At 40.4% G+C, this 12594-nt stretch overlaps 1 protein-coding gene across 1 annotated transcript in view; it reads right to left on the reverse strand.

Annotated features, from left to right (window-relative positions):
• LOC126263057 (Down syndrome cell adhesion molecule-like protein Dscam2) overlaps positions 1 to 12594 on the reverse strand; it is a 551657-nt gene that overhangs the window by 214586 nt on the left and 324477 nt on the right. The window contains exons 16-17 of the mRNA XM_049960035.1: positions 11861 to 12009; positions 4102 to 4312 (exon numbers count right to left, since the gene is read on the reverse strand). Of these exons, the coding sequence (XP_049815992.1) occupies positions 4102 to 4312; positions 11861 to 12009 (360 nt within the window). The remainder of the gene's footprint in view (positions 1 to 4101; positions 4313 to 11860; positions 12010 to 12594) is intronic.

Genomic DNA, 12594 nt, shown 5'->3' on the forward strand with positions numbered 1-12594 from the left:
GGTTGGAATTTGCACTGGTTGACATTGAGCAGGTCATTAAGATACCTCATTATGTTTGAGCTCAGAATATATTCTAAGATTCTAAAACAAACTGGTTTCAAGGACATTGGATGGTATTTTGTGGGTTTCTGATACTACTCTTGGCCACAATAATGCGTACACTAATGCATTATTGTGGCCAAGATAGACACGAAGCCCATGCCTACTACAGTAGTACAAGTTGATATGCCAACTAGCTCTGCAGATGATGAAGAAATTGATGAAATGCATGATGAGATAAAAGAAATTATTCAGGTAGTGAAGGGTGATGAAAATTTAATAGTCATGGGTGACTGGAAATCGAGAGTAGGAAAAGGGAGAGAAGGAAACATAGTGGGTGAATATGGATTGGGGGAGAGAAATGAAAGAGGAAGCCATATGGTAGAATTTTGCACAGAGCATAACTTAATCATAGCTAACACTTAGTTCAAGAATCATAAAAGAAGATTGTATACATGGAAGAATCCTGGAGATACTAGAAGGTATCAGATAGATTATATAATGGTAAGACAGAGATTTACAAACCAAGTTATAAATTGTACGACATTTCCAGGGGCAGATGTGGACTCTGACCACAATCTGTTGGATATGAACTGTAGATTAAAACTGAAGAAACTGCAAAAAGGTGGGAATTTAAGGAGATGGAACCTGGATAAACTGACTAAACCAGAGGTTGTACAGAGTCTCAGGGAGAGCGTAAGGAAACAAATGGCAGGGATGGGGGAAAGAAATACAGTAGAAGAAGAATGGGTAGCTCTGAGGGATGTAGTAGTGAAGGCAGCAGAGGATCAAGTAGGTAAAAAGACGAGGGCTAGTAGAAATCCTTGGGTAACGGAAGAAATATTGAATTTAATTGATGAAAGGGGAAATTATAAAAATGCAGTAAATGAAGCAGGCAAAAGGGAATACAAACGTCTCAAAAATGAGATCGACAGGAAGTGCAAAACGGCTAAGCAAGGATGACTACAGGACAAATGTAAGGATGTAGAGGCTTATCTCACTAGGAGTAAAATAGATACTACCTACAGAAAATTAGAGAGACCTTTGGAGAAAAGAGAGCCACTTGTATGAATATCAAGAGCTCCAATGGAAACCCAGTTCTAAGCAAAGAAGGGAAAGCAGAAAGGTGGAAGGAGTATATAGAGGGTCTATACAAGGGCGATGTACTTGAGGACAATATTATGGAAATGGAAGAGGATGTAGATGAAGATGAAATGGGAGATACGATACTGCGTGAAGAGTTTGACAGAGCACTGAAAGACCTGAGTCGAAACAAGGCCCCGAGAGTAGACAACAATCCATTGGAACTACTGACAGCCTTGGGAGAGCCCGTCCTGACAAAACTCTACCATCTGGTGAGCAAGATGTATGAGACAGGCGAAATACCCTCAGACTTCAAGAAGAATATAATAATTCCAATCCCAAAGAAAGCAGGTGTTGACAGATGTGAAAATTACCGAACTATCAGTTTAATAAGTCACAGCTGCAAAATACTAACGCAAATTCTTTACAGATGAATGGAAAAACTGGTAGAAGGTGACCTTGGCGAAGATCAGTTTGGATTCCACAGAAATGTTGGAACACGTGAGGCAATATTGACCCTACGACTTATCTTAGAAAATAGATTAAGGAAAGGCAAACCTACATTTCCAGCATTTGTGGACTTAGAGAAAGCTTTTGACAATGTTGACTGGAATACTCTCTTTCAAATTCTAAAGGTGGCAGGGGTAAAATACAGGGAGCGAAAGGCTATTTACAATTTGTACAGAAACCAGATGGCAGTTATAAGAGTTGAGGGGCATGAAAGGGAAGCAGCGGTTGGGAAGGGAGTGAGACAGGGTTGTAGCCTGTCCCCGATGTTATTCAATCTGTATATTGAGCAAGCAGTAAAGGAAACAAAAGAAAAATTCGGAGTAGGTATTAAAATCGAGGGAGAAGAAATAAAAACTTTGAGGTTCGCCGATGACATTGTAATTCTGTCAGAGACAGCAAAGGACTTGGAACAGCAGTTGAATGGAATGGACAGTGTCTTGAAAGGAGGATATAAGATGAACATCAACAAAAGCAAAACAAGGATAATGGAATGTAGTTGAATTAAGACGGGTTATGCTGAGAGAATTAGATTAGGAAATGAGGTACTTAAAGTAGTAAAGGAGTTTTGCTATTTGGGGAGCAAAATAACTGATGATGAAGTAGAGAGGATATAAAATGTAGACTGGCAATGGCAAGGAAAGCGTTTCTGAAGAAGAGAAATTTGTTAACATCAGGTATAGACTTAAGTGTTAGGAAGTCGTTTCTGAAAGTGTTTGTATGGAGTGTAGCCATGTACGGAAGTGAAACATGGATGATAGATAGCTTGGACAAGAAGAGAATAGAAGCTTTCGAAATGTGGTGCTACAGAAGAATGCTGAAGATTAGATGGGTAGATCACATAATTAATGAGGAGGTATTGAACAGAATTGGGGAGAAGAGGAGTTTGTGGGACAACTTGACAAGAAGAAGGGGCCGGTTGGTAGGATATGTTCTGAGGCATCAAGGGATCACAAATTTAGCATTGGAAGGCCGCGTGGAGGGTAAAAATCGTAGAGGGAGACCAAGAGGTGAATACACTAAGCAGATTCAGAAGGATGTAGGTTGCAGTAAGTACTGGGAGATGAAGAAGCTTGCACAGGATAGAGTAGCATGGAGAGCTGCATCAAACTAGTCTCAGGACTGAAGACAACAACAACAACAATACTACCCTTCTTGCAGATGGGTGTGACCTGTGTTTTTTCTAAGAATGTGACACTGTTTTTTGTTTGAGGTATACAACAGATTATATTTACAAGAGGGACTAACTCAGCTGCAAATTCAGGGATTCTAGTTGCCCCTGTAGCTTTGTTCAGCTTTAACAATTTCAGCTGTTTCTCAACACCACTGATACTAATACTTGTTTCATTCATCTTTTCAGGATTAAATTGGGTCAATTCTCCTGGGTTTTCCTTTGTAAAGGAACATTTGAAAATGGAGCTATGCACTTCAGCTTTTGCTTTGCTACCCTCAATTTCATTTCCTGTCCACTCACTAGGGACTGGATACTAACTTTGGCACCACTAACAGCCTTTACATATGACCAAAATTTCTTTGGGTTTTTTGAAATATAATTTGACAACATTCTGCTTTGGTAGTCATTGATGGAATCACACATTGCTCTCTTGACAGCCATATGCGTTTCATTCAGCATCTCTCAATTTATAGCCCTACATTTTGTTTTACACCTATTATGCAGTAATCTCTGTTTCTTTAGACATTTCTCTACAGTGACTGTATACCAAAGTGGGTCCCTCCCATTATAAACTGTTCTACCAGGTACATATCTAGCCAGTGCATGGTTAACTATTCTTTTAAATTTGAGCCATAGCTCCTCTACATGCACCTGCACTGTACTGAAAATTTCAAGTTCCTCACTGAGATATGACAATACCGATTTTTTATTTAGTTTACTGAACACATATATCTTTCTGCTTGTTTTAGTTGTCTTTTATACTTTGGTTATCATTATTGACATAACTGCATCATTGTTACTAATACCAGTGTCAATGTGGACATCCTCAAATAGGTCAGGTCTATTTGTTGCCATTAAATCCAAAATAATTTCATCATGAGTGAGGTTCTAAACTATCTGTTCTAGGTAGTTTTCAGAGAAGGCATTCAGTAATGTTTCACAGGATGTCTTATTACACTCACCACTAACAAAACTGTAATACCATTTGACAATCCATATAACTTAGGGTGAGTAAAAGATGTGTGAGAAACTTCCAAAAAATAGTTGTCATGTAATTCACTACCAAACTCAAAGAGGCACAAAGTCAAGATTACATTAGTCTGCCCTGAGACACTTACTATATAAGTTAACACCAATGTAACTCTCATTGCCTGTTTTTGTCCAATCAGTACAATTTTCTAAGTGATGTTTAACCCCAGAAAATTATTCCAAATGACATTAAAGAGTAAAAATATGCTAAATTTGTTTCTGAAACTAGCAATGATACAAAGGGCAAAAGTTGCAATATAGTTACTCACTTTTTTGTTCTTAAGTTACCCAGACCTGTGGGAATAGAGATGTTGACAACATCTGCATGCTGCCAATCATTAGCAAGGCTGATACCTCGTTTGTACTGTATTAGATATCCTGTCAATGGACTATGACCATCAAATGGTTTGTGCCATGACAAATGAGCTGACCTACTGTTAATTTCAGTCACTTCAATATCAAGTGGAGGATCAGGTGGTTCTGAAAAATAAGAACAGTTCAACATTTCTTAAAAATAACAAATATAGCTACATGAAACAATGGAAAAAACAGTTGGAAAATTAGCCTTCAGTCAACAAGGCCTTTGTCAAAAATAAACAGCACACACACACACACACACACACACACACACACACACACATAAAGCAACAAATGTCTGCTTGTGTCTGTGTATGTGTGGTTGGATATGGGTGTGTGTGCAAGTGTATACCTTTCCTTTTTTCCCCCTAATTGCGTGGAATGTTTCCCTCATATATATATATATATATATATATATATATATATATATATATATATATATATATATATATATATTCGCACTCATATATATATATATGAGTGAGGTTCTAAACTATCTGTTCTAGGTAGTTTTCAGAGAAGGCATTCAGTAATGTTTCACAGGATGTCTTATTACACTCACCACTAACAAAACTGTAATACCATTTGACAATCCATATAACTTAGGGTGAGTAAAAGATGTGTGAGAAACTTCCAAAAAATAGTTGTCATGTAATTCACTACCAAACTCAAAGAGGCACAAAGTCAAGATTACATTAGTCTGCCCTGAGACACTATATAAGTTAACACCAATGTAACTCTCATTGCCTGTTTTTGTCCAATCAGTACAATTTTCTAAGTGATGTTTAACCCCAGAAAATTATTCCAAATGACATTAAAGAGTAAAAATATGCTAAATTTGTTTCTGAAACTAGCAATGATACAAAGGGCAAAAGTTGTAATATAGTTACTCACTTTTTTGTTCTTAAGTTACCCAGACCTGTGGGAATAGAGATGTTGACAACATCTGCATATATATATATATATATATATATATATATATATACACAAAGATGATGTGACTTACCGAACGAAAGCGCTGGCAGGTCGATAGACACACAAACAAACACAAACACACACACAAAATTCAAGCTTTCGCAACAAACTGTTGCCTCATCAGGAAAGACGGAAGGAGAGGGAAAGACAAAAGGATGTGGGTTTTAAGGGAGAGGGTAAGGAGTCATTCCAATCCCGGGAGCGGAAAGACTTACCTTAGGGGGAAAAAAGGACGGGTATAGACTCGCACACACACACATATCCATCCACACATATACAGACACAAGCCAAGCGGTAGTGTTGAAAGCGGAAAATAAAAATTTTTTTGGTTATGGTTTGGAAGTGGGTTACATATTATTGAGTATATATAGGTGGGATAAAATTGTATTACGGTAAAAAGGGGAAGGTGAATACAAAGTGAGACTACTGGTAAAAACAGAAAGAGAAAATAAGACGACAGGAAAGATTTCGAAATGCAACAGCGACAATAACAAACGTAATTGTTGGGTTCAAATTAATGATATGGTTATAATAGAGGGAAACATTCCACGTAGGAAAAATATATCTAAAAACAAAGATGATGTGACTTACCAAATTAAAGTGCTGGCAGGTCGACAGACACACAAACAAACACAAACACACACAAAATTCAAGCTTTCGCAACAAACTGTTGCCTCATCAGGAAAGAGGGAAGGAGAGGGAAAGACGAAAGGATGTGGGTTTTAAGGGAGAGGGTAAGGAGTCATTCCAATCCCGGGAGTGGAAAGACTTACCTTAGGGGGAAAAAAGGATGGGTATACACTCACACACACACATATCCATCCACACATATACAGACACAAGCAGATATATTCAAAGACAAAGAGTTTGGGCAGAGATGTCAGTCGAGGCGGAAGTGCAGAGGCACAGATGTTGTTGAATGACAGGTGAGGTATGAGTGGCGGCAACTTGAAATTAGCGGAGATTGAGGCCTGGTGGGTAACGGGAAGAGAGGATATATTGAAGAGCAAGTTCCCATCTCCGGAGTTCGGATAGGTTGGTGTTAGTGGGAAGTATCCAGATAACTCAGACGGTGTAACACTGTGCCAAGATGTGCTGGCCATGCACCAAGGCATGTATAGCCACAGGGTGGTCCTCATTACCAACAAACACTGTCTGCCTGTGTCCATTCATGCGAATGGACAGTTTGTTGCTGGTCATTCCCACATAGAATGCATCACAGTGTAGGCAGGTCAGTTGGTAAATCTCGTGAGTGCTTTCACACGTGGCTCTGCCTTTGATCGTGTACACCTTCCGGGTTACAGGACTGGAGTAGGTGGTGGTGGGAGGGTGCATGGGACAGGTTTTACACCGGGGGCGGTTACAAGGGTAGGAGCCAGAGGGTAGGGAAGGTGGTTTGGGGATTTCATAGGGATGAACTAAGAGGTTACGAAGGTTAGGTGGACAGCGGAAAGACACTCTTGGTGGAGTGGGGAGGATTTCATGAAGGATGGATCTCATTTCAGGGCAGGATTTGAGGAAGTCGTATCCCTGCTGGAGAGCCACATTCAGAGTCTGGTCCAGTCCCGGAAAGTATCCTGTCACAAGTGGGGCACTTCTGTGGTTCTTCTGTGGGAGGTTCTGGGTTTGAGGGGATGAGGAAGTGGCTCTGGTTATTTGCTTCTTTACCAGGTCGGGAGGGTAGTTGCGGGATGCGAAAGCTGTTGTCAGGTTGTTGGTGTAATGGTTCAGGGATTCCGGACTGGAGCAGATTCGTTTGCCACGAAGACCTAGGCTGTAGGGAAGGGACCTTTTGATGTGGAATGGGTGGCAGCTGTCATAATGGAGGTACTGTTGCTTGTTGGTGGGTTTGATGTGGACGGATGTGTGAAGCTAGTGATGAACTGAGTATGGCTCCAGCTGCCAGAGACTGTGGTCGTGTGTGTGAGAGTTGTGTTCGCATGTGTGTGTTGTCTATTTTTGACAAGACCTTGTTGGCCGAAAGCTAACTTTACAACAGTCTTTTTGTTGTGTCTTTCTGCAACTCAGCATCTCCATTATATGGTGAGTAGCAACTATCCTTTTCATAATATTGAAATATAGGTACATGTTAAGACAGACACAGAGTGTACTGATATAGCAGATGGAAAGTTAAATACAGTATAATCGTAATACCAAGCAGTTATTCAAGAAATTAAGTTCCATATACATTGCCTGGAAAAAAAAGAAAAGGAAAAGAAGTGAAACACCCAGAAGACAAGGTTGGATGTCAATATAGCTTCATCATATACACACCATCAGCAAGTGTGTTGATGATTAGAGATGCAATTCTCTTTGACAGACAGGATAGCCACAAGAGTGCATTAGTGTTATTCTTGTTAGTGTTGTTACAATACCTGGTAGGGTATATAAGGGGCATGAACAGCATCACATGTTGAATGATCACGTGAAGGCCATAGAGTTGCTGCATGCTCGCGTCAGACAGCATTATTAGCATCTGGCAGAGTTTGAAAGCGGACTCATGTGAATTTCCATTTGGCTAACCAATTGAAACATGCAATATTCATATTTGTGGGGCACTCAGATCTGTCAGTGGCACACTTTTGGATTGCATGGGAATGTGAGAGCAAGCACACGCATTGTCAATGTTCTGGTCAACCCTGTCTAACCACCACACAGGAGGATTGCCATATTGTGCACAAACCATGTCATAATGCCTTCTCACTCATGGCTACCATCCAAAAGTAAATAATGGAACCATTTCAACATTCCGTGTCATCCTGCACCATTGATCAGAGCATGGCAACAGCCAGACTAGTGAATTACTGTTCCATGCCTATGTTGCTGTTGCATAACACAAACAACTGCGCTTGGAGTGGTGCCATGGCCAGGAAGCATGAACCATTGATGGAAGACAGTGTATTGTGTTCAGCAGTGAATCATGGTTCTGTAGTACACCAGACGACCGTTCTCAGGAAGTATGATGGCAACCTGTGGTGAAGTCCCACTCTTCCAGTGTTTAGAAGAGACAAAGCAGTGTTTTTCCTGGCAGCACGATCTGAAGAGCTACTGGGTATGACTTCAGGTCTTCATTGGTAGCACTGGAATGAGCTCTGGTGGCACAAGGCTATGTCACTGGCCTCTTACATCCTTCTTTGTTACCTCTCATTTATTTGACTACTAATAAAAAAGAGAAGAAGAAGAGTTAAGCTGGACCACAGCAGTTACATAGTTCTTCCATGAAGCAGGTTGTCTGCTTGACCAGAAGATACACTGAAGGTATATTTTTTAGACCTGACAGAAGGGTTTGACTCAATAACCAACAGGTTACTTCTAAGAAAACTGACATTATAACATTACAGATCCATTTGGGCATCTTTTAGACACATACCCAATGAATCATAAGTAAATTTCAAAAATTACATAAGCAATATATGATAAAGTGATAAATTTTCAATCCACTAGTATGCCTCTGGGTTACATTCTTGATCATTTTCTCTTCCTTATATACATTAATAACATGGTATTCCTTCTGCATATGCAGATGCCACCACACTCTTTTTCTATGGCAAAAAGTAGACAGAGATAGAATTTTTTGCAATGACTAGTGTAACAGAAACAATTAAATACTTCATTGATCCTGCCCAGAAAGTGAACTTCAGTACAAATTAGTGATTGACATTCAAAACAGGTAATTCCTACTACACCAGTGTAAATAGTGTACGTAGAAATTTGAAAATATGGTACCTGTAAATCTGTTGGTATGTATATGATTGAAGAGCTTCAAGGCAAAAATTATTCCTTTCTTAGGTATGAGACTGAATTTTGTAGATGTGCAGCAGACATACACATACATGCAATAATACTAGTACAGAAAAAGACAATATGGATTATACATGGAGTAGGCCGTAGAGAATCTTGGTATGAAGGGCTTGTGCAACGTGAATACATAACAATGTATTCTTTAAACCTTTTAAAATACATTTAAATTTTTGCAGCCACAAAATGAAGCAAATATATATTGTGATGTGCATGAGTGCAACACCATGACAAAATTAAAAATGATATACTGAAGCTCACTTATCACTGTTCTAACTTGGTTTAACAAGCTACCAAACTCACTACAAATTGCAAGTGGAATGATCTCAACACATATTAAAAATATATTTTGACAAAAAATTGTTTAATCTTCTTCAAAAAATTTTACATGGGAATTCTTATGTATTACATATTGCTTGTATTATTAATCAGTCTGAAGCAGTAGAACATGAACTATGATGTTGTGTCTGTATACGTACAGATGGATATGGGTGTGTGTGTGTGAGTGTATACCTGTCCCTTTTTCCTCCTAAGGTAAGTCTTTCCGCTCCTAGGATTGGAATGACTACTTACCCTCTCCCTTAAAACCCACATCCTTTCGTCTTTCCCTCTCCTTCCCTCTTTCCTGATGAAGCAACCATTGGTTGTGAAAGCTTGAATTTTGTGTGTGTGTTTGTGTTTGTTAGTGTCTCTATCAACATACCAACGCTTTCGTTTGGTAAGTTACGTCATGTTTGTTTTTAGATATATTTTTCCCACGTGGAATATTTCCCTCTATTATATTCATAATAAATATGTAAAGTAGATATAATTGAATGTCCAGGTTGAGATATAAACAATACTATGAAAAAAATAGATCAGTACTGATCATAAGTTTCAGATAGACACAACAAAAAGACTTTTGCATGTTGAGCTTTTGGCCAAAACCTTCTTCAGAAAAGGAAACACACATACATTCATGCAGGCAAGTACATCTCACACACATATGACCACTGTCTCCAGCTACACCAGGCAGAATGCAACTATCGCCTCGAATGAAAGCAACAATCTGGAGTGGAGTGGGGAAGGGCAAGGAATATCTGGTATGGCTGGAGTGAGAGCAGAGCTGTGTCTGGCAGAGCATTCAAGGATTAGAAGATAGCAGAACTTGTCCTGCCAGGTGCAGCATTGTGGGGGATTGGGGGATGAAGTGAGGGGTGAAAAGGGGAGTAGAAATGGAGAGGATCAGAGAAGGAGGAAAGTCTGGAGGGAATGTTGGCAGAGAACAGTGCACCATGAGGGTGACAGGATGTGAAATTGGAGTAAGTGATCGGACAGAAGGCTGGGATTATTTTGTGAGCAGAGAATGTGTATGAAGGGTAACTGCCACCTGTGCAGTTCATAAAATCTGGTGGTGGAGGGGAGAATCTGAATGGGATGGGTTGTGAAGCAACCATCCCGACACACCCCCAGACCTCCCACCATTCCCAATCCACCCACCACCTCCGAGAACCATATGCAAAGGAACACCACCTTTATCACCCAATACCATCCTGGACTGCAACAACTGAATCATCACACCCTGAAATGAGGGACATCTTACCCATGATTCTTCCCACCTCTCCTAAAGTGGCACTCTATCACCCACCCAACTTTCACAACATCATAGTCCATCCCTTTGCCACTCCCAATCCCATCCCATCCCCTTGCCTGCCCAATCCACACACTCAGCATTTCCTATTCCAGTCCTGTCACAGGCTTATCCTAACCCCTCAGAGGCCACGCCACCTGTGAAAGCAGACATGTCATTTACCAGCTCTGATGCAATCACCACACAGCTTTTTACATTGGTATGACTACCAACCAGCTGTCCATGAGGATAAATGGCCACCACCAAACAGTGGCCAAGCACAAAGTGAACCACTTTGTGGCACAACATGTGGCTGAACATAACACGCTTAACTTCTATGGCTGCTTCACAACTTGGGCCATCTGGATCCTCTTCTCCATCCTCAGCTTTTCTGAACTTCACAGGTGGGAGTTATCTTTACAACACATTCTCCACTCCTGAAATAGTTCTGGCCTCAACCTATGGTAACCTGTTGCCCCCACACCCTTATTCCAACAGTATCTACCCCCTTTGTCCATTCACTTCCTCCGATTTCATGTCCCCTAAGCCTCATTGCATTCCCTGCTCTCTGACAGTGCATCCACCAGTCTTTCCCCTTCCCTGCTCCTCTCTTTTTGCAGTCACCTGCCACCTTCCTCCCTCCCCCACAGCCTCCCAGTGCTGCACTTGGCAGCCTTGTCCTGCTGCCATTTAGTCCCCACATACTCTGGCAGGCAGCACTCTTCTCTTGACCCAGCAATACCTTGCTATTCCTCCCCCTTGTCCACCACACTATAGATTTCTGCTTTCATGTGATGCACCAGTTACATTCCGGCTAGAGATAGTGGTCGTGTGTGTGTGTGTGTGTGTGTGTGTGTGTGTGTGTGTGTGTGTGTGCGTGCGTGCGTGCGTGTACGTGTACACGTGCGCGCACACGCGCGAGCGCGTCTTCTCTCAATATGAATGGTCTTTTCACTGTGCCTGTCTGCAAGTCAATGTGTTGTCTTTGCAGAGAGTATCAATCTGTCCTTTTTGTCGTATTATCATATTGTAGATTGCTAATTTAAATTTGTTTACCCCTTGCCTACAATTTTGGTATAAGATTTAGTGTATAATTATTTCATGTTCTATATTTAGCACTCTAAAAATCGTACATCATTCCCTTGATGACAGAGATATATAATAAAATACAAGACAATGCAGTCAACTATCATAGAATAATGAACAAAGAACATTCCTAAGCAAGTAATACTATTTCCAAACAAAATACATCCTCCAAATATTAGTAAAACATGTGCACACAGTCCTACCTTGTACAGCCAAATGAATTAACAGCTCACTGTGACCAAAGACATTGCCTGCCTGACAGATGTACAGACCAGAGTCTTCTCTGTTAGATTTGCTTATGATCAGTTTTGATGAAATACCTCTGTCCGTCTTGATTTCTGACACACTTAACCTGTTAATAGAGCATCAGAAATTTTATTAGTACTACAGCTGCTGTACAGCATATCATGTAGAAATTGTAAAAATAAAATTTGATAATGTCAGCTTGTAATATATGTCACACTGAAAGGTCTACATCACATTTAATCAGTTAAGGGGTCAGGTGACTTGGTAACTACATCTACAGCTATATCCTCCAAACCAGTGTCAAGAGCATGGGCAGAAGAAACTGCTCAGTGTATCACATAACTAATGACAGATGGCAATCTATACACACAGACAACAGAATGTTGAAAGACATAAAAACAAAATGCTATTAGGAACAGTGCAAAATATCTTCAGTCCATATTCTCAAGCAAAGTGCTGTCCTAGTTGTATCAGACTTCCATCCATGACAAACAGGGTCCACCAAAATTATGCCATAGCCAATATGGTAACACATAGGTGCAAACTCCACTGCTCACATCAACACTGACTTTGGCCAGCTCTGGGCAACCTTATATGTTGAAGTCTAGCATGGTCCCATAAGAGGGTGCACCTGAGGAGTAGTGCCATCTGCATAGTGGTGGCACACTAGTTGATGGTCATTTGTACCATA

The sequence above is a fragment of the Schistocerca nitens genome, chromosome 1, assembly GCF_023898315.1.
Source record: "Schistocerca nitens isolate TAMUIC-IGC-003100 chromosome 1, iqSchNite1.1, whole genome shotgun sequence".
Lineage (NCBI taxonomy): Eukaryota > Metazoa > Arthropoda > Insecta > Orthoptera > Acrididae > Schistocerca > Schistocerca nitens.